The 23,641-nt window shown below is 39.6% G+C and overlaps 1 protein-coding gene across 11 annotated transcripts in view; it reads left to right on the forward strand.

Annotated features, from left to right (window-relative positions):
• ENOX2 (ecto-NOX disulfide-thiol exchanger 2) overlaps nt 1-23,641 on the forward strand; it is a 259,169-nt gene that overhangs the window by 183,924 nt on the left and 51,604 nt on the right. For 10 of the 11 annotated variants that reach the window (XM_046673947.1, XM_046673946.1, XM_046673938.1 and 7 more), the window contains 2 exons: nt 8,808-8,942; nt 22,047-22,202. In XM_046673947.1, the coding sequence (XP_046529903.1) occupies nt 8,846-8,942; nt 22,047-22,202 (253 nt within the window). In that variant the 5' untranslated portion in view covers nt 8,808-8,845. The remainder of the gene's footprint in view (nt 1-8,807; nt 8,943-22,046; nt 22,203-23,641) is intronic. The other variant, XM_046673939.1, reaches the window with a different exon arrangement.

The raw sequence follows: 23,641 nt of genomic DNA on the forward strand, positions 1-23,641 counted from the left end.
TGGCCCAGGGTCCACGGGATCAGATCCCGGGCATGGACCTGCACACCACCCATCAAGCCATGCTATGGTGGCGTCCCATATACAAAGTAGAGGAAGATTGGCACAGATGTTAGCTCAGGGATGATGTTCCTCAAGCAAAAGGGGAAGATTGGTGACAGATGTTAGGTCACCAATCTTCCTCACCAAAAAAAAGTAACCATGCTAAAAATGTTAATAGACTCTGTGAGGGGTGGGCAATCAGATTAGTCTTAGCACAGTGGCATAAGGGAGTAGGGCATAAATAAACTGCAGAAGTTGGGATTGGCTGCACATGTAATAGATGGAAAGGGATTGTCAAGAAGCTAGAGATATAAGGCACTCTTCGGTAAGAACACACTAAAATTGCTTCAATAGAACATGGTTTCTGAACCGTGGCACTATTGACATTTTGGGTCAGATAATTGTTTGTTGTGGGGGACTGTCCTATACAGTGTAGGATATTTACCAGTATCCCTGGCTTCTATCCACTAGATGTCAGTAGCACCTCCCAGCCCTCAGTGGTGACAACCAAAGATGTCTCCAAATACGTCCCCTGGTGGGGGCAAACTTAGCCCCAGTTAAGCACAACTGCACTAGATGACCCAGGGAGCAGCCATCTGTATAGTGATGAGCTCTATAGCCCTCCCAGCTCCAATATTCTATAACTTTATGACTTCCCTAGTTTAGCAGAGTGGTTAAGAGCATGAATTGTGGAGGCAGACTGCCTGGATTTGAATCCCAGCTCCACTACAAGCTAACCGTATGAACATCAACAGGTTGTTTAACCTCTCTGTTTCTGTCACCTCATCAGTAAAATGAGGATAATGAGAGGTCCTACTTTATAGAGTTGTTATAAGTTTTAAATTAATGTACATAAAGTGCCTAGAACAGTGTGCAGCACATAATAAGTATTAAGTGTTAACCAGTATTAGTCTTGTTATGATTACTATCATTAACGCTATTATTTACCATTTATCTAAATCCTGGTATGTTTCAGAGGTCTGATGTTTCACCCAGCTTTGGACCACTATCTTCCTTCTGCAGAAATGACTAGGGAGCTAAGTCTACCATTCAGGACTACACAATGCAGAGATTTTTTTGGCTGTGGGTCTATGAAATGCGCATCGCAGGCAAGCCCCACTTTGTACAATTGCTGACTTCTTGCAGAGTTCACTTATTTAAAAGCACACTTATTGGCACATACTTTGAGCTAATCACTGTAGAATATACAAAAGTAAATGAGGTTTATGTCCTCTTCCCTCAGGAACTAACAAATATGGCTGCTGCACACACATTTATTTTAGTAAATTTAATTACCTTAAATTCCCAAAGAAATTCCAGTCAGTTCCTTCTTAACCATGAAGAATTTATCTGTGATGTAAATTATCTCCCCATCTCCAGATTTATCTTTCTTAAAGTTTGTATTTCTGTAATTGTGATTTTCTTGTGTTATCAGCGTGTTAGAATTATATACTTCAATTAATACTTCAAATTATCACCATTTTATTTATCTTCCTCTCTCTCGCTGTTAAAAATGTTTAATATTCAATCTCAGAAGAAAGCCACCAAAAGAGATTTTATCTTAATACAAGAACAGAGTAGTAGCCCATTCTAAGTAGCTTGGCACCTGCTTCTGGGAAGAAGAATGTCTGTGCAGGACTCTCTTACATATACTCATATATTTCCTCATTCATTTATTTAAAATAGTTTATCGAACATCTACTCTATGTCAGACATGGTGTATAGGCACTGGGAATAACAAGAAGGAATAAGGGATTCCAGAGTCTACGAGGAGAGACAGACATGGAAAGAGATGATAAAAATATAATGTAGTAGGGGCTATTGTAATGTGTTCAGTGAGCTAGGGGAGCACAGAAAGTAAAGGGGTTCTTTGGGAGAGAGTTCAGTGTGATGGAGAAGACTGTGGGCATCGGCATCAGAGCTGCCTGGGTTTGTATTCTTGTTCTGCCACTTATTAGCTGTGTGATATTGAGCTGATTACTTAAACTCTCTGTGCCTGTTTCATTATTTGTATAATGTATTGTAATAATTCATATATATACTGTGTCTCTCAGTAGACTTTGAGCCCTTCAAGGGCTGGGAGTACTTCATCATCGTCTTCTTAACTATTCCCATGTTATTATTATCACTTACCAGATGCACAATATGAGCCAGAAGCCATACTAAATTCTTTACCCACATTATCTAATTTAATCTTCAACAAACCCGTAAGGTAGATACTATCATTTTCCTAATTTTGTAGCTTGCGTTTTTCTCATCAAACCCAGTTCTCTATTCAGAGCACTTATCACAATGTGTAATTATTTTATATTTATTTGTATTTTAATATCTCCCTCCTGCACTAGAGTGTTAGTGTCATAAGACCAAGGATGAAGCCTTTTTGACTCACCATAATGTCTTCAATATCTAGAATGATGCCTGACACATAGAAAATGTTCAATGAACAGACAGTAAATATGAAAGGAAGGCTGGAAGGCAGGCTGGCAAGAAGATAAGAAAAGAAAAAAAAGAAAGATAATGAGTAGATTACAGCTACTAAGTAGTAGAACTAAACTCGAGCCCAGAGCTGTCTGATTCCCAAACCCATCCTCTCGATCACTAAGCAGGATTGCTTCCTACTCTTAACACACTTTCAATAGACGTTTGTTGACAAAATCCTCTCCTCAACTTTGCACAATACTGGGTAACAAAATTACAGCAAGCATGACAACCAACTGGACATAAGAAAGAGAATTATAGGAGAGTAATTTGTCAGAGAAGGAGACCATTTGTCTTAAAAAAAGACCGCGATTGGCGAGCTGGCACCAACATACTGAACTTATTTCACAGAAAATAAAGAAAACGTTTGAAATAATTAACTCCACTACAGGATAGGTGTATTACAGAATGTGTGTGCCTGTGTGCCTGCATGTGTGTGTGTGTGTGTGTGTGTGTATTGTCTTCAAGATCAAATAACTTTGACAGTAATTGACTAATCAGGGAAGCATAAACAATAAAAAACAGATGGCAATGATTTGATAGTTATGGAGTGATACCAAGTTAAAGTGGATGATCACTTCCAAATCTTTTGTTCTTTTGATGCTAATGAACTCTTGTTCCAAAATGCCATGTCTTCAATCTACTTACCTGGAAGGCACTCATTCACAACCACTCTACAACCTGTGATCTCTTGAGGAATCGCCACACAAGCACACAAGCAGAACAGAGAACCAGAATAGCAGGACATGTTCTTCAGACTTGGGTGAGGTATTCTGAAGACCATTTGACAACCACAAGGACTTGCCTTCTGAATATTCTTGGCCACTGCCAGTGAGTGTAGAACTCATGAGAAAATGAGCAATCTCTTCCTTTAGTGAAGTGAGACTACTTTTATAAAACACTTAAGGAAATTGCTAGATATCCATTTTTAGTCTGGAAAGTGAATCAGGCCAGGAATTAACTTTTCCACCATTAAGTGATGATTCGGAACAGATGTTTAACACAGCATGTTTTGTTAGTGCAGACCTTAAATCCATATTGCTGCCAGAGAGAGGTGATCATCTGGGATTTTTCATTGAAAGTAAAAATTTACAAGCTTGTTTAGATTTGTAACTATGCCTATATGGGAAAAAGATTATAGCTAATGAGATCAAACTGAATTATTAGTTGGGTGCTTCTATCCCTGGTTGTAACTCTAAGTAAATTCCTACATTTAAACTCAGTTGTTCTCGAGAGAGAGAACCAGTTTAGCAATTGTCATCCCTTTTAAGACAATTTATCATTCTGAAAAGGTATACAAATAATCAATGATTGTCATTGCCTAGATTGCTTATTGTGCCCCAAATCAATGTAAGTTGATTTTCTTTATTCATTCATTCAAATATTTCTTGAATACCTACTTTATACCAGACACTGAACTAAGAAATGGAGAAAGAAAGATACCTAAAACCCAGTCCCTGACCTAAAGGAGCATGCAGGCTAGCAGAAGAGAGACATGTCTCCAATAACTGTAATTCAAGGCAGTCAATGGTAAATGTTCGCTTGTTCTTGCCTCCTGGAATGCTTTTCAACCCTATTCCTCCCTTTACTATGTGGAGGAAAATCCTGTTTCTCCTTAAAGTCCCATTTCAAATGATTCTTTCCTGGTGAAGGGTTCCCTGGCATTTCTCATCCCCCTCCCCCCCCACCCCAAGCACATACATCCAAACCCATTCCCACAGATTTAATTACTCCTTCTCTGTTCCAATAGCACTTTACTCATAGTTTTATTACAGTACTTATTACAATAATTTGTATTTGGTTGTTTACGTGTCATGCCGCTCACTGTGTTTTGAGTTCTTCTGGAGCAGCAAGTGAGTTTGGTTCATCTCTGTATTCCTAGTCACTAGCACACAACTTGGTGTATAGTAAGACAATAAAAGTTTGGTTTGGGGAAAAGGAGTGAGAGAATAAGCAAACATATAAAAATCGAATTCTGGATAAAGTGTTATGATAACACATAGAAGAGAGTAATTAATTCCAATGAGGTGGCTTCACCTACAAGGTGGCATTTGAGATGACCCTTGAAAAATGAGTAGGATTTGACAGGTGGAGATGGGTGGTGGAGGAGGGAAGGGACATGAGAAGGCAGAACTCCTTAAGAATTTAAGAACCAAATTCATTGTAGCAAAATAATGCTGTTAATTACACATTGTCCTTATCTGTTCATGTAAACAAGCCTAGCAAGAACTCTACCTGCTAACATTTTTACAGGCAATTTGAATTAATATCTATTTTGAAAATAGTAATACTCTGCTATCCTTTAAAAAAATTGATAATTTAGATAATTCTCTCCCCTCCCCGCAAAATTAGTCCAGGGTTTGGCTAGGTTGGTACATTGTAAATTCTCATTCTTTGATCTCGGAATTCTTTATTGAGAATAATTCCTGATTCTCTTATATTTCCCAGGACTGCAGAGTCAATGAGTAGCCAAACCATTGTAAGAAATTAGTTTTGGCATTGGGGCCCAGTCCTTCTAAACCTAGCTGTTTCCTCTGGGAATCATTCTCCAGCCACTAGAGAAAATCAGAGTGCAGACTCAGTGATCTCTAAAGGTCCCTTCCAGCTAAGGCATTTCCTAAATCTTGTCTCCTCTGGCTGGAGATTGGGAGTTCCGATGACCCTAATAATCACTATATAAACTCTTGACCCAAAGGATATTTGATGCCCCATATTTGTTTTCTTGATAATATTTACAAGCAGTCTATTTCTAGCCTTCTAATATGCCTTCATGGGAGTGCACTGAAAACTGGATGTGAGAACTAGAGTTCCTACAGATGGAAAAATCACCAGTTCTGAAATGTGACTTCTGACTGCAGTAACAAATGCTGAGGGCCATCAATCACTCTGTGTGTGTGGTGAGGGAGGGTGTCTGTGTGTGTGGTTTATGGAGAGGAGGCGTAGGCAGCATAGAAAAATAATAAAAACTAATATTTCAAAAGTAATGCTTTTGGACATTTGCATTTGCTTGTTCTGACCAATCAGTGACCAAAATAGCACTTGTATAAATAACTCAGCCAAGGATCATCCCTGATGTTGCCAGGTTGGAAGGATGTGATAGACGTTAGCAAGCTACTATTAGAACAGAGTTGCCTTTGGAGGTATAATTGGCAGGAGTACCTACTGGGAGGTAGGGGAAAAGCCATGGAAAGTTTTTCCTATGGAAATTAGTAGTCAGAGGGAAATTTCCCCAAATAAAAGTCTCTTTGTGTTCAGATGACTTATGACTACCTCTCTCCCAACTGTGCAGTATATACATTCACACGCATATATAACCCACTTCAATGTCTTTGCTTATGTTATCCCTACTTCTGAAATGTTTTTTCCCCTCTTCTTTACCTATATAATAGCTACCCATCACTCAAGACATGTTGTATAGAAATCTGGCCCATTCCTTCAAATCCTATCTTTTCGATAAAGCATTTCCCACCTACCCCACCTACTCAAGCCACAATAGTTCTTCATTCCTTAAACTTCAGTAAAATTTCTTGTCTATACCATTCAAGTCTTTCATTGTTTCCTAATTGTTTAGTTGGAGATAGTAAAGCATAGTGGCTAAAAGTACACATCTTATGTTATCTTGGGCAATATATATGACCTTTCAAAGCCTCTCATCTGTTAAATGGAGATATAAATAGTCCCTATCTTATAGGGTTGTTTTGAAAGTTTAATGGTTCTAATGTATGCCAGGTGCTTTACCTAGCATATGATGTGTACAATAATTAGTGATAATAGTAATAATCATCACCATGATCATTGGTCTCTTCAATTAGATTATATAACCTTTGAAGGCAGAGACTATGTCTCCTATCTACTTATTCTCTGGTGTCCCTGTAAGCCCCCAAAATACTCAATTGGCTAATTTGATGTCTCTTGATTGTGTGTCCAGCTCTATTCAATATTATTGCCTCAAAGATAGGAAATTACATCAGGAATATAATTTTTATTGCTACTCTGGAAACCCTTGGATGTTTTGTCTTGGTTTTCATGCATGAGTAGTTTGGATGGATGCTGCTGAAGTAATCATATACAACTAGACGATGACAAGAATGGGAAACCTCTTAATCATCCCAAGCTCCTGTGGTGTGTATGCTTGAAAAAAATCCAGAAAACTCTGATGAACAAAATCAAAGAACCAAATAAATGGAGAGATATTTCATGTTTATTCATAGGAAGACTCAATATTGTCAAGATGTCAGTTCCTCCCAAGTTGATTCAATGCAATTCCAATCAAAATCCAAGCAAGCAATTTTGTGGATATCAACAAACTGATTCCAAAGTTTATATGAAGAGACAATAGAGCCAGAATAGCCAGCACAATATTGAATGAGAACAAAGTTGGAAGAATGATGCTACCCAACTTCAAGACTTACTACAAAACTACAGTAATCAAGACAATGTGGTATTGGTGAAAGAATAGACAAATAGATCAATGGAATAGAAGAGAGGGCCCAGAAATAGACCCTCAAAAATACAGTCAACTGATCTTTGACAAAGGAGCAAATGCAATACAAGGTAGCAAGATAGTCTCTTCAACAGATGTGCCAGAACAACTGGACATCCACATGCAAAAAAAGCAATCTAGACACAGATCTCATACCCATCACAAAAATTAACTCAAAGTGAATCATAGACCTAATGTGAAATATAAAATTATAAAACTCCTAGAAGATAACATGAGGAAACTTAGATGACCTTGAATATGATGATGACTTTTTAAATACAGCACCAAAGACATGTCCATGAAAGAAATTATTGATAAGTTAGACTTCATTACAATTAAAATCTTCTGCTCTACAAAAGACAATGTCAAGAGAATGAGAAGACAAGCCACAGACTGAGAGAAAGTATTTGCCAAATACACATCTGATAAAGGACTGTTAGCTAAAATGCACAAAGAACTCTTAAAACTCAACAATGAGAAAACAGAAAACCTGATTAAAAAATGGGCCAAAGACTTTAATAGACATCTCACCAAAGAAAATATACAGATGGCAAATAAGCATATGAAAAGATTCTCCACATACTATGTCATCTGGGCAATGCAATTAAAACAACAATGAAATACCACTACACACCTATTGGAATGGCCAGAATCCAAAACACTGACAACACAAATGCTGGTGAGGATGTGGAGCAACAGGAAATCTCATTCATTGCTAGTAGGAATGCAAAATGGTACAGCCACTTTGGAAGACAGATTGACGGTTTCTTACAAAACTAAATATGCTCTTACTATATGATCCAGTGATTGCATGGCGTGGCATTTACCCAAAGGAGTTAAAAAACTTATGTCCACACAAAAATGTGCACAAGGGTGTTTATAGCAGTTTTATTCATAATTGACAAAATTTGGAAGCAATCAAGATGTCCTTCAGTAGGTGAACAGATAAATAAACTGTTGTACATCCAAACAATGGAATATTTTTCAGAACTAAAAGGAAATGAGTTATCAGCCATGAAAAGACATGGAGGAACCTTAAATGCATATTACTAAGTTAAAATAGCCAGTCTGAAAAGGCTGCCTATTGTACGAATCCAGCTATATGACATTCTATAAAAGGCAAAACTATAGAGAGAGTAAAAAGATCAGGGGTTAGAGCGCTGGGAGGGATGAATAAGCAGAGCACAGAAGATTTTTAGGGTAGCAAAAATACTCTCTCTGATAGCATAATGATGGATACATATCATTATACATTTGTCCAAACCCATGGAATATACAACACCAAGAGTGAACCCTAATGTAAAGGATGGCTTTTGAGTGATTACGATGTGTCAATGTAGGTTCATCAGTTGTAACAAATGTACCACTCTGGTGGAGGATGTTGTTAATGGGGGAGGCTACGCATGTGTGGGAGCAGGGTGTATATGTGAAATCTCTGTACCTTCCCCTCCATTTTACTGTGAACCTAAAACTCCTCTTAAAAAAAAAAGTCTTCATAAAAAAAAAAAAACAAGAGGGAAGGAATGGAGGGAGGGGAGAGCATGGGGAGAGAGAGAGAGAGGGAGAAAGAGAAAGAAAGAAAGAAACACACTAAAATGCCATATGGTAAACTGCTTTCAAATTCTATGACTTCCTACCAGTTCAAGTATATTGTTTTAACCCTTGTAAAGAGCTGGAATTAAGGCCCTATCCACCACTTGTCCATCAGCCCAAATCTGTAAAGAGTTTACCAGAGTTTCCCTTGATAAGTAAACTAGATACTGAAATCTTAATAGAAAAAATTATTTTGCTTGTCATTTCTTTTTAGCTGATAATAGTAGAACTCTGAATGTGGATTCCACTGCAATGACACTACCTATGTCTGATCCAACTGCATGGGCCACAGCAATGAATAATCTTGGAATGACACCGCTGGGAATTGCTGGACAACCAATTTTACCTGGTATGCTATTTTTAATCAACTCACAAGTGTTTCTTTTTATTGACCATGTGGTAATAAATATAACAGTATGACACAATTTATTTTGAAGTTGACATTTACCAGATTCTGCCTAGAGTGTGCGTTTTTGTAATACGAGCTTTATGGACTGGGTGGCCAGTAGTTACTAGTATACTTCCTATTGCACTATGAGCAAGCTGGGGGTACATCTGATGCGGGATATGGTCATTGAACATTTAAATAGCTCATTGAAATAAGAGGCAACAGAGTTTGGCAAGGAATTACAAAGCTTGTCCAGTTTTATAGATTTCTTAGAGGAGGCAAATAAACAGCAGCTGGAATGAGAACTGACTTAGACATCCCCAAAATCTTAGATTCCTAAAGGGGAGGAACGGAGATGGTGGGGAACATCTCAAAGACTATTGTTAACATTGAATAACTGTTCATATTTTTTTAAACAATGTAACCTGTAAGAGAATGGGCACGGTGTACCAAATATATTTTCGCTAAAGATAAAATTAGAAGAAAAATGCCACAGCATCTGAAAGGTTTAGTTTAGACACAAAAAAAAGCTTCCTGTAGTGTCAAAGCTATAAAACATTAAAATAAGTTTGTGAAGACATTAGGGAATTGCCATCTCAGGAAACCTGGGCTGCTTTTTAAATATCCTAAACCATTTAATTAATGTTCATTTAATTGTGATCCTACTTAAAAGCATGACAGGACCAGGCCAATCCAGGACCTCGCTACTCAAATGTGGTCTGCATAACCTGGGAGTTAAGAATCCCAGAATCTCAGGCCACAGGTCAGATGTACTGAATCAGAAGCTACATTTTAACGTGATCCCCAGGTTATTCACAAGCACATTAAAGATGAGAAACAGATCTAGGGTGATGCTACTTTGTTGTGCCATTCATTTATATAATTAGCTAACCCCACCCCCCCCAAAAAATAATTTCACAATTCCAGCCCAGATTTTGAATCCTTCTATGTTATAATGGGGGTGAGGTAGGGTAAGCAATGATACTTAATAATAAATTAAGAAATGTTATTACGTTGAAAACTAGGAAAGAAGCATAAAAGCAGCGAAGCATAAAGAAAAAATGATACGTGAATGAGAAATGGGTGGAGAAAAAAGGAGCTGGGATTCTATATGTGGCAAAGGCAAAAAACTGTCCCACCACACTGTAACTTATACTATGGACTGCAGTCAACTAGACTGCATCCTACTCCATTACACCGACAATAATTGAAATGAGCAACCAGGGATCCTTTGAGGGCTAGAATGATTGGACCATGGATCTCCTTCGGTTTTAAATGACTAGTGGGGCCAATCTGGGATCAGCGGGTGTTATGACAGGAGCCCTTATTAATAGTGGTTAAGAGCTCAGACTCTGGACAATCTGGCTGACTTCCAAGCCTATTTCTTTCACTACTTCATCTTGGATAGTTAAATATCTTCTATGAGACTCAATTTCCTCATTCATAAAATCAAACTAACAGTACCTAACCTGAAGCTTGTTGTGAGAATTAAATTGTGCTCAGCACAATGCCTGGCACATAGTTAGTGCTCAAACATGTTGGCTATTAAAATACCTTAAAGATCATTATTAATATATTTCTTATAGACATTTCTAAATAGGCTTTTCAGCTTTTCTTCGTTATTTAATTATAATAAAATTTAAACCAAAATATTCTATATTATTTTATAGCTCCATATGGAGTGGTCCCAAGTCACAATCTCTTATAGTCTAGAGTGACCAGACAATCTGGTTTGGCTTAAATAGTGTCAGTTTATGGAAATCTGAACTATATGGGTATATGTTCCAGGAAAAATCTTGAAGCCAGATCTGCTCTAATGCCAGGAGACTAAATGTTAGCTTATATCATATTGTTTGGAAATTATCACCTCTAAACATAAATCTATGTTCACAAAGTACTCTTCAATGCTTAGCCACCCGTCTATAATGTAGAGCAAAAAAGGCCTAACACTGAGAGTAAAAAATCATCCAAGCCATCATTACAGGCCCAGAGCTTGCACTGGGGTCAATAATCGGCCTAAAAAATTGGGGTTGATTTTCTTAACAGTAGCTCAGAGGGCTATTTCTGCAGAGACAGTACCTTGCTTAGTATTTAACAACACAAGCCTCAAAGATAGACTGCACTTGGGTTTGAATCTTTGCTCTACCATTTGCTAGCTATGTGACCTTGCACAAGTTACTTGACTTTTCTGTACCTCAGTTTCTTCATCTGTAAAATGGGGATAGATAGGTATAGTATCTACTTCATAGGATTTCTGTGGAGATTAAATAAAATGCTTAGCACAATGCTTGGCATATAATAAGCAGTCCATAAAGGTTAACTGTTATCATTATTATTACTGTTAGTAGTACTATATGTCCTTTAAGGTAAAGGAAATGCTAACATATTTCCTTCAAATAGCTGCTAAGCTGCCACTTAAATTGAAAGTATTTGGGTGCCGTTCCACTACTGCCAGCTCCAATGACTGTTCTTCACGTCCACCTCCCACCGGCCATCTGAAACTTCAAGAGTCATTTTATTTTCTACCTCTATCCTTCTTTGCCTACATCTTGTTTTCTTAAGGACTGTGAAGAAATGGCTTCCCAGGGTCCCCTTCAACCTTGTGATTCAGTGATTGCTCAGCTATGCTCTAGGAAAACTTACTTGACTTTTTAGAAACCAGGTCTTCGGAATACTGGTATTTAGTTCAGTAGTGCCCTTCTAGTCTTAAAAGTTCAAGGGGCAATAGCATTGAGCTAAGACATACTTGTAAAGCTGTGTTTAAAATCACTTGAGTTTTGTGTGAACTGACTTTTCTCTTGTCTGTATTATTTTAGGAAGGCAGTTTAACCATTGAGATTAGAACGTGAGTTCTGGATCAAGAGTGCCTAGGTTCAAATAAATCCCTGCTCCGCCATTAAGTAGCTAATGTTACCATTGGCAAGTTACTTAACGTCTCTATGCCTCAGTTTCTTCATCTGCAAAGCAGATAATGATAGCACCCTCAGTCATAGGGTTATTGTGAAGATTAATGAGGTAACACATGTAAAGTCTTAGAATGATACATGGCTCACAGTAATTCCTCCATGAACTTAGCTATTATTATTATTCTTTCAAGTTCACATCTGATATATGGCTCACAACAAGTTGAATTATGGCTCATTTGTATTCTCAACAACAGTGAAGGATAATGAATGCAGAGGTGAAATTTTTCCCTGGAGAAGCACTGGACAATGGCAGGTGAAGAGAAGAGTGTCTGATTGTGCTGATGATTGCTCCCTGTAAATCTGGTGACGTGTCCACAGAAACGGAAGGTTGGCACCACACTCCAGTGTTGCCAAGGTTTGGGGAACACAGTGCCTTCTATCTTTATTATGTAATATTTTAACTGAATGGGATGCCTCTAATCCTTCCCCCACCCCCCAAGATTCCTTAAAATGGAAAAGACAGCAGATGAGCCACATGTAACTGTTCCCTCAGGTTACCCACTGATGGCTCAGTGATTCAGCTACTTTCTGCCCCTTAGGAGGTTTCCTACTGAGCCAACAAACTTTTCTTTGTCCTGTCTCATCTGGCCTGTAACAATAGAAAATGCTTTTAGCATTGATGAAAAACAAATGATACATAAGCTTCCTTGACTTCCCCTAGAGAGCTCAAATCCATCCTGTCATGGAAGCTGAGTCCTTTGGACACATACTTGTCATCATGGCGATGTCTGACTTATTATGTTCATTGAGTGGGGAGCAGAGACAGGCTAGCTCTGGGGTTTGGTGTGGAGCTCCCTTTCATCTAACATAGTGTTTTGTACAGCTGCTATTCAATCCAGTTAATCCAAAATGATGGCAGATTAGGAGGTCCCCTCTGGCTGGCAGCTGTCTTTCTTGCAAGAGTATTTGCTTTTCCAAGCTGGTCAAATGAGACTAATGTTTTCACGTGAAGAGAGGTACCAAAAAGAGTCAGACCTTCTGTTTAAGGAGTATTGTTCTGCTCATCATCCCAGATGAATCCAAGGGTGGACCCATTAAGGTGTACTCATTAAATACTGTGTGCTGCTTCCTTTATTTTCCCCTCAATTAAAATATCCTTAGCATGTAAATGTGGTGCCTGTGAAGTCCCAATGGAAGAGAAGAGTCTATCATTATGGTGTCTCCACTGTATTGACTATGCCACCTCCATAATGAGAGATGTTGGAAAATATGGACTCATGGATGTTATTCCCACAGCAAGACCTTGCCCATCTATAGGCATTATCATTCTTAAGGAGGCAGTTCTCTCTATACCCAGCAGGCCAACTCTGATGGAAACAGAAAAAAATGAGGATGCATGACACATGACAGGCCACTGTTCTACAAGCTTCTCAAGGAGGCTCAGACTTGGGTTTCTATTATTTCTAATATTTTCCACAAGTAGAATGTGCCTTCAGTGGCAGATAAGGTTGAGATCTTGAGAAAGGAGAGCACTGTTCATTATCATGTGGACACTTCACTGAAAGGCAGTGATATGTAAAACACTGTACCAAAAAGAACTGATGTCTCTTCAAAACAAGCTTGAATCCTACATAGTGATAGTAATCTGAGGGCTCTTCACGGAAACTATTATGAAGAGTGGCCAAGTGAGACCATTTATTCGTTCATTCATATAAGAAGTAATTACTAAGGCCTGCTGTATGCAAGGTACTTCAAGAAGCCCTGGGGATAAAGCAATCAACAAAAAAGAGGAAGATGCTTGCCCTCGTTATGACTCCAGTACTTTTAGAACCCCCATATTTTCTCCTTAATAAAATCTGTTCTCATCTATGAGGTGCCTCTTGACTGACAGCAGCTCAAAGGCTTCCCATCTGTTTTGTCCATTTGTGCTTTTATTTACCCATCTATTTGTTAAAAATATATTGAGTTAGGTCAAGGGGATCGAAACTGGGCTTGGCTCAATCCTCACCTTTGAACCCGGAATCCAGTGGCAGAGGCAGCAAAGTCAATATCACTATACCACAATGTAGCAAGTGTCATAGTAGAAATATGTAGAAAAGTATTGTTTTAGCCTGGGTAGGATGAGGGGGAGTGCCAGATAGGCCATGGTGGTCAGGGAAGGTTCACAGAAGTGATAACATTTGAGCTCAGTGTCCGGGGATATGTAGGTATGTGTGAGATGAAAAAAAAGAACCAAGGACAGTCCAGGCAGAGGAAATGGTGCATCAGTGACTGGAAGGTGTGCAAGAGTATACAGTATGGGGACAATGGTTAAATACTGACTTGAATTACGTTACCTCATTCCACAAACGCTTTGAGGCAGCTTATAAGAAAGATTACAATAAAAGAGAAAAATTACAAGTAAAATAAACAAGCATCTAGGAAAATATAAATGAGACTAGAAGGCGAAGACCAGGTGGGGAGGTTAATTAGAATTCAGATGTGCAGGTCATAGGAACCCATGGAGTTTCTAAAGTTGAGCTGCACCTGTGACCAGATAGCCAAAACAAAAAGGGAAACCTGATCAGTCATACAATTTGCATTTTCCATGAAGAGAAAATATACCAATCCGGGGGGAGAGGTCAGACGTTTCATGGGCCTCAACACTTTTGTGTGTGTGTTTGACATTTTAGTTCGGAGAGAATTTTTCATAGGGAGCTTCACATATAGGAGTGCACACTAAGTGAGGTAGTTGAATGATCTCTAAAGCCCAAACACTGGTGCATAGCCCAGGACCCGTCAATATTACTTTCCCTAGTTTGCTGCAAAATGTAAAAACTAAAAATATAGTGAATTTTTCATGAAGGTAAATTTGCTCAATTGAAAGAGCTATTATTTATTCTGAAATTATAGACTTCCTATATTTTTGGTTTTAAAACGTTCTGTCTTTTATGAACTGTGTGAATAGTACATTGGTTAGTTTCTGTTATTTTTTCCCCACATCTTTTCTTTGCAAATTAAGAGGTTGGCAACCTTAAATATGTGTATTTATATAATTTTATTTTATTCATCTCTAAAATCCATAAATTTTGGAACCACAATTGTAGTGTGCAATGTCCCCACTAATGCCCCTCCAAAAGTGTTCACAGCATCCCTGGATGAGAAGCGAGGGCATGACCCTGAATCTGTCAAATGTTCTAACAAGGCGAGAGCACAGTGTAAATAAACAGGAAGGAGTAGGGGGAAGGTGGGCTAGAAAGGTAGATATTTGCAAAAACTTACATTAAAGAAATAAAGCTTCATTGGTGGCAATTTGGGTTCAAAGTGGAGACTTATTGGAGAGTCTTTGTGAACTGAAATTATGACACAGAACCCACCCAAGCCCAGTTTGCTACCTTGTTTGCCGTTGTACATGAGCCAGGCCCTGCCACAGTTTTATAGCTGGCCTGAAACAAGGATTGAGATGATCTTCTGGGGAAGCAGGGCAGATGTTGGTAGAATTTGAGAGTCATTGTACAACAACTTGGAAACTTCTGCTCTGTTTCCAAGAGGGCTAGTGATAAGTCCAGGATCATCTTGCAGCTCAGCCAGGCTGTCCTTAGAAATCTGTGTTCTCTCTTCAGGTTGGCTGCCTGAAAAGTCTTTTCAAGGATCTACATAGAGAGGAGGCAGTCAGGACCATAGTAGGTTAAAATTTCTCCATACCCAGGTATAATTCTTAATTTTACAGTGAATTTTGTAGGAACGCTAAAGAAATAGCGATAATGTATTCAGAAATATATACCTGAATTGAAATAATAATTTTCTATAAAATAACTGAATTGTGCATATATAATTAGATCCTATTGGGAACACTTATTTTAGACTAATCTATGGTTGCATTTCAATGGTTTTACTGTGAGTGCAAACTACTTCCTGGTACTCAAAGGGTCTCTGGAACACCTAAAAGATTGGAAATGCCTTTATAGGCCTGGGGGGAATGAGTAGGGAGAAGTCACTAAGTGTAGGGACAGCCTTTCTGAGGGTACGAAGGGGCTTCCAGCCAGCCAGAATCAGGGTCTAATTCTGAAAAAGCAAGCAAGATAGTAAATATGTCACCTCCTACCTTTGCCTACCTCCAGTTCATGCAGTGCCATAATTCCACCTTCTCCTGTGGGTCAAAGTTGAGACAAAAGATTTAAAACAGAGGTCTCTAAATTACCTAACACTGTGGCAATACATATATTGAATATCTCAACAGGAAATTCTAGGTGTAGAGATAAGCAACCCCAAGGTAGCCTCTTGTACGGGACTAATTGAAGGTCTGCTACAGGCTCAGTAGGTAGATACAGAGCTTAATCTGACAAGGAGCATCTTTTTTTCCTGTGGACCCATGGACTTTGTGGGAAGTGGTATAGACTGATGATTGAGAGCATGGTTAGTAAAAGCCACCTACTTTGTGGTGTTACTGTTTTATCTCTAGGAACTTGAATTTCCTCATCTGTAAAATAGGGAATAATAATACTGCCCATTCCTTACAATTGTTGTAAATACGACGTACATCCGAAAAAAATAAAAATTAAAAAAAAATAAATAATTTTTAAAAAAAGAATTGTTGTGAAGATTAAGTGTGATCATGTGTTTAAAACCTGGACATTCATATGCACTCAATTAATGGGTAGTAGTATTATGGACACCACCACCCCACCCACCCCTGCTACAAAAGTGGAGGTTGCATTTTACAAGAAGAAAGCCAGTGTGAACTGACCTCCCAGAAAATACCAAAGGTTGAATCATAAAATTGGCTTGTGTGGTGTCTTTGTCAGACATCAAAGATGGGCAAGCTCTAAGGTTTCTAGTATCTTGTAGACATCTGTAGTCTTAGTGTCAGTCATCTGGCCTTGTTCCAGCTGGCCCTTCCACACAGCAACAGTACAGTGACAACAATTGCTCAAGACAGTGGCTCTGGGGCCCTGCAAGGTCCCAAAGCACCTTTTCAATAAGCTGAGAAAAATCTTAGTCAGTCTAGTTGGACTGCTTATTGTACTTTCTATTTTCATTCTTTGAAAGTAACTAACTCTATTAACCAATCACACCCTCTCCCTAGGCATGTTGCTGCATGTTCTGCTTATCTATTGCTGTATGACAAACTACTTTATAACTTAGTGGCTTAAAAAATAATTCTTTTATTCTGTTTTAAGATTTTCTGGATCAAGAATTTTGGCAGGACTCAGATGGCTAATTCTTCTGTTCCGTATGATATCAACAGGGATGCCTCAGCTGTGGCAGGCTAGTCTGGAGGTTCCAAGACAACTTTACTCATACACACGGCATTTTGGCAGGGACAGATAAAAACGGTGGATTCAGCTGGATCCTTCCCATTCCATTTACTCTAAGACCATCCCCACGTGGTCTCTCCATCACAGTAGTTGGACGTGTTATATGGTTATTCAGAGCTCCCATAGCACATGTTCCTGGAAACAAGAAGTGGGAATTGTATTTCTCTTAAGGCCTGAGCCTAAAAACAGGCACAACATCCCTTCTGTCATATTCTATTGATCAAAGCAGTTGTCGAGCCTGTCCAGATTCAAAAGGGAAGGAGGACATAGAACTCATTTCTTTTTTTGAGGAAGATTAGCCCTGAGCTAACATCCACCACCAATCCTCCTCTTTTTGCTGAGGAAGACTGGCCCTGAGCTAACATCCGTGCCCATCTTCCTCCACTTTATACGTGGGACGCCTGCCACAGCATGCCTTGCCAAGTGGTGCATAGATCTGCACCCAGGATCTGAACCGGCACACCCTGGGCCACTGAAGCAGAACATGCAAACTTAACCACTGTGCCACTGGGCCAGCCCGTAGACCTCATTTCTTGGTGAGAGGAGTGTCAAAGAATTTGTATCCACCTTTAATCTGCCACACTAGGAAAAAAGAATTGTATGGAAGCATTTTGTTGTTCATCTGACATGTTTTTCACCATGCTTGCTTCAACTTATACCTACAATTAAATTAATTTGTTAAAACGATTGTCATACTACATTGAGAGGCAGTGTAGTGGTCAAGAGCATTAGAGTTAGACTAACCTGGATTTGAATCCTAGTTCTGCCTGTTACTGGCTGTGTAACCTTGGGCAAGTAACTAAACCCTTGAGCCCCAGTTCCTTTATAAAATGAAGGATAATACCAATAACTAGCTCACAGGTCTATTGGAATGAGATTATATAAAATGCTTAGCATAGTGCCTATCTCATTGTAGGCATCCAGTAAGTAATTTGGCGATGAGAATTGGTGGTAGAGCATTGTAACTGTTTGCGTGGCTATTTCTGAACCAGACTGTGAGGTCAAGGATTTTTGTCTTACTCATTTCCTCAACCCCAACACCTGGCAAAGGGGCTGGCATCAAAATATTGAATGGATGGACATATGGATGACTGGATGGCAGCATAGAAACGATATGTGCCTCCAATGTAACTCTCTGGCTCAGATGTTGGAATAGAATGGAGGATAATACTATTGCCATGTAACTACTCTGAGTGAGCACAAGTTGCTGGCAGTAGGAAGGCTTAAAGCTATGCTGAAGCATTACTTGAAACCATGTAGTAGAGCTACAACTCTGAGGAGCAAGCCGGCCCAACTAGCATGCAACATTGCAGGATTTACAGTAAGCTGGGACTTTGGGAAGTACATGAATCAGAAGAAGGACTACAAACCCACATCTTATAACATTTCCACCAATGGTCATGCCAAGAGTCAAGATGGCCATAGGGAAAGGGTGCTAGAAGAAGAGATGGTAAAAGCAAAACAGAACAGGGATTTATTGTGAAAAGGACTTTGGAGGAATACCTTGACCTTTTCCACAATTCTTTTATAAAACGATTTCAAATCTTCTTCAGAAGTTTGAGTAATGCTATGTACTTGTTGGTATACTCCTCAGGCCCAGGCCAGGTCAGGGGCTGGAAAAGAGAGAGAATTTCTCTGGTGTTCTATTCCCAATGTGTTTTAAATTGTTGAACTTCTTTGGTTTTTCAGATTATTTAATACTTGTATAAGGCCCATGATTTCAAATGGTTGTTTTCTTGGTTGGCGTTGGAAATTCACATCTACTTTGGTGCTTAATGGTGAAAAATAAACAAAAGAAATAAACAATGTGATAGGAGCCTTTGAAATGTCATGTACAACCTGCCCTCTAGCAAGCCCTGCTGGGCAGTGGAGCCTATGGAACTCTTGGCATATTGAATGCAAGGAAGAAAGGGAGTTTATCTACTACTCTAGCTTTAGCCATATGTCGTGAATACATTTGGTTTTAAATGAATTTCATAAAATATTAATGTAATCATGCCAAACAGCAGAGTGGTGAGTGACTACATCAGTCAGGACTTATATTTATCCTGTGTATTTGTTTTTTGTTTTTCTCCATTTATTAGTACACAGTACATGGAGACAGGCATTTCTTTCTTAGTCGAAGTGGCAGAACTTGTTTAATGAACTGATGTTTCTGTAATCTCTGGTAAGGTAGAGTTGTGAGTGACAGAGCTATATGAATAACAATGAGGAGGCAGACAGAACAATAAAAGAAAGACAAACATTTCAGTAGGAGAGAAAAATAGATGGGATTGTTTAGTTGGCACACAATCTAATCTGATCTTTTTCTACTGAAAATTAGCAGTTTGTAAATGGGTGAGATAATGTTATCAATTTTTCCAAAATCTTATGCACAAGGAATCAAATTTTCCAAAGACATAAATGGCATTCTTAACCACAGTGCTCTTATTCTACAGCATAGGACCACAGGCTATCAGGGCCCTTAAGGTCTCCAACATGGAAGGGAAGACCTGGACCCCCTGCCCCTACCTGCATAAAGCCTGACATATAGGAGGCTGTCACAAATGTTGGTGGAATGTGGGATGAATGCCTGAATAAGTGAATTTATTGACGTGTGTATGCATGTTTTGAATAGAAAGAAGGAAACCTACCTATCAGGACTACCACCTATCATGACAGATGTTTTCATATCTGTTCTGTCCTTTCATCCTTTGAGCTAAATGTCGTTATTTATCCCTACTTTTACCAAAAGGAAATGGAGGCACACAAATATTAAGAAACCTTCCTCAAGGTTATATAACTAGTGTGTGGAGCTACAGGGAAGAAGAGAGGTGTGTGTGTGTGTGTGTGCGTGCGCTCACTCACATGAGAGCATATGTGCGTGTTGAGTGAGATGATGTGCGAGGGATAAAAGTAAATTTGTTTTCAGAAAAATAAAATATCCTCTTTGAAGAAATTTTTTTTTTCTCAAACACATCCAGGGTCTTGACATCTCGGCATGACAAGCATGTTGGAGGATGGGAAATGCCCTAGCTCTCTTGGGCTGGCTTGCATTGGGGAATGCCCATGTGTCACCCATCTGCCGATCTGCCCAGTTACAAGACTCTCTCCTACTGGTCCTGTTGTACCTGAAGTTCTGCTTCTGTAGGAACCACAGATTCTTCCCACTGTTTAGATCCACCTCCTTCAACATCTTAGAGATACACCCAAGAGATTCAGAGCCACCTTGAGGACATGCTTACAGGCATTGCCCTTCAGTCCTTTGTGGTGAGCAGGGTAAAGTTTTTGGAAGTGGGACCCACTACTGCTGTGGTAACTGCCCCTATATTATCAGAACTCCTTATGCAATACTTTCTCTGTTTGCAGCAAACTGTGCATTCTGTAGCAGAAGACGGAAGTGAGAGGTGGAGAAATAAAGAGGTAGAATGCACTCCCCTCTCTCAAAGAACTTGCAGTTTGATATAGAGACAAAATTTAAACAATGAAATCAGTATCACCCTTAGACCCAGGCAAGCAGGGCCCCTGCCCTGGGCCCGCATCTCAGGGGACTCCATGCTTTGGAATGCCTGCCTCCATATTTTCTAAGTCCCCCTCTAGTGCTGAGGACTGTCCAGGTAGGTAGTGCCGTCAGGGTAGGCGCCCCGAGTCCAGAGCAGGTCCTACGTGGGTTCTGATCATAAGAAGCACCTTTCTCAAAATTTTCTAAGTTCCCCTCCAGTGTCTGGGACTGCCCAGGGTTTGCAGTGTCATCTAAGCAAGGAGCCTCAATCTCAAACTGAACCTATGTAGACCCCAGCCCCCATTTCTCCCCTTTGGAGCACCCTCTAATCCTCTCCCCTACATGTGGAGTCAAGAAGCTTCAAAACTCATGCCTGTGGAGTCCCCCCAGAGTCTTGATTCCAGAAAGGTAGCCTGGCAGTAAATCATTCTAGCTGGGTGGTATGGTATTTCTTTGATGGTATCATGTGAGATTGCACCACCGAAATAGTGTTGATGCTGATTTTAGGTGAATCAAATTGTGTATATAGATGAGCCCCACAAAAGGTATTTGTTTGGGGGCCCCCACACATCCTAGAAGCATTCCTGAATGAAACAAAGGGTGATGCAAAATAAAATTCTGTGGCAACAGGTATAGAACAAACAGTTTTTAGACACAGAGTTAAGAATGAACCAGAATTATCTGGAAAGGGTTCTTTAGGGAGGATGGGACTTAAAGTATGGCCTTTAAGTATGGGGAGAATTTGGGGAGGCTCAAATGATTCCAGGCAGGGAGAACTTCATGAACAAAGGCACAGAGAATAGTTACTTATTGAGCATTTTTGTGCTGTGCATTATGCTAAGCACATTGCATTCATCATTTTGTTTATTCCTCACAGCTCCCTATAAGGTAGGTGGAATTAACCCTATTTTGCAAGTGAGGAAGTGGAGGTTCAAAGATTCATCCTGCTGAGCAAATGGTCTGCCTGATCCCCCAAATTGTATGCTCTTAACACCATGCTGTACTGCAAAAAGACAGAAAGTGTTACAAGAGATAGCAAGAAGCCTTGTCTGAATGGAGCAGAGGGTGTGTGTTGGGAGCTAGTGGAAGGCAAGATTGATAGACAAGGTGCAGCCATGTTAGGAAAGGCCTTGGATGTCAAAATGAGACGTACAGACAAGTAGGCCACTGGTCAAACGAAAACAAACAGCCCCATCCCAAAACGCAAATGCATGTGTATAAGGTAATATTTAAAACCTGGTAATGCTAATACCAAGTTTCCTTAAATATTTTGCCTCTATCTCAGAAAGACCTCTTATTTGAAGCTTACAAGGTAACATTCTGCCTCCACTTGACCTTGCCTGGTGTCATTTATTGTTCTCTCTTTCCTCTCCTTTTTTAGACTTTGATCCTGCTCTTGGAATGATGACTGGAATTCCACCAATAACTCCAATGATGCCTGGCCTGGGAATAGTACCTCCTCCCATTCCACCAGATATGCCAGTCGTGAAGGAGATCATACACTGTAAAAGTTGCACACTCTTCCCTCCAAATCCAAGTAATATTCTGCTTTTTCTCTACACAAGTCACAATATTTTGGTGTCTAGGAACACTTTCTTCTTTTTCAAAAGAATACCCAAGGGCTTCATATCTGTATGTACAGAAGCTTCACCTAGAAAAGAGAAGACAGGAAATTTTTCTCTTACTAGGCAAGGCTGAATTTTATGCACAGAATCGTAGGTTTCTGTGTGCTGGTTGAAGTACAAATGATAAAACATGTTTCTAATGCTGCCTGGTAAGGAATTCAAGTGTGTTAGTATAGAAGGAGGCACCTGACACAAATTACTCAACACTGTCGTTTGCAGTCTCTTCTTGTCATAACTGGCCTGCATGCTGATGATAGCAGAAATAGAGTGTGGTCTGAGCCTACTTGAGGCACATGAGAATATACATTTCATGCTAAGAATCCTCCACTGCTACCAGCTATTCACACATCACTCCAACTACTGCTGTTCAACTGATGGGCTGCGATCGAGAGTGAGGTGAAGTTCAACTTACTGTGAAGGCAAAGAGGAATATTGAGTCTAAGTCAAACTACTTGCAGCCATCTGGTCAATGCAGTTCATGTGTAAATGCTCTAGGCATCTATCTTGTCAGTAATGAATAGGTTTCCCTTTAGACTCTTAAAACCATCTGCAGGGGCTTCCCCGTGGCCAAGTGGTTAAGTTCACATGCTCCACTTCAGCATCTCAGGGTTCACTGGTTCAGATCCTGGTTCACTGGTTCAGATCCACCACTCCTCAAGCCATGCTGTGGTGGCATCCCACATAGAAGAACTAGAATGACTTACAACTAGGATATACAATTATGTACTGGGGCTTTGGGGAGGAAAAAAAAGGAGGAAGATTGGCAGTAGATGTTAGCTCAGGGCCAATCTTCCTCGCCAAAAAAAGAAAAAAACATTAAAAAAATCTGCAAAGATATGGTAGCCATATTTCAGGTAAAATGTAGCAGCAATAATAATTAAACTTTTTTTCTGGATCTATTTGGGGTTTTATTTACTTTAAATAATTAGAAGCTGCTTCTGCACATGACCCAAGCCTCCTTAAAGCTTTTTCCACAGTTCTAGTGATGCTGGGTGGCCTACTTAAGGGAGCTGCCACTATGGTGCCGAAAGGTTAAAGCTGTTTGTTAACAGACACACTCAGGGGTTCAGGCCGTAGATCAAATGAACTTGCCTTATCACAATAAACATGAACTTTTGACAGGTGACTTCAGACAACTGTTTAATCTCCTACCTTACATGGGAATCAGTTAATCACGGAATCAGGCCCTGGCAGGGACCCAGATTCTACTTAGTATGGTCTGCTCATAACCAAGAGGATTTTAGAATCAGTCAGGGTTGGTTGGACAAATCATCTTGGCCCCTTTTGCTAGTGAAAAATGTTCTTAATGCCTTCGAACTTGGTTGTCAGCAGGGTACTTCCTTCCAGACCA

Source organism: Equus quagga, chromosome 10, assembly GCF_021613505.1.
Source record: "Equus quagga isolate Etosha38 chromosome 10, UCLA_HA_Equagga_1.0, whole genome shotgun sequence".
Lineage (NCBI taxonomy): Eukaryota > Metazoa > Chordata > Mammalia > Perissodactyla > Equidae > Equus > Equus quagga.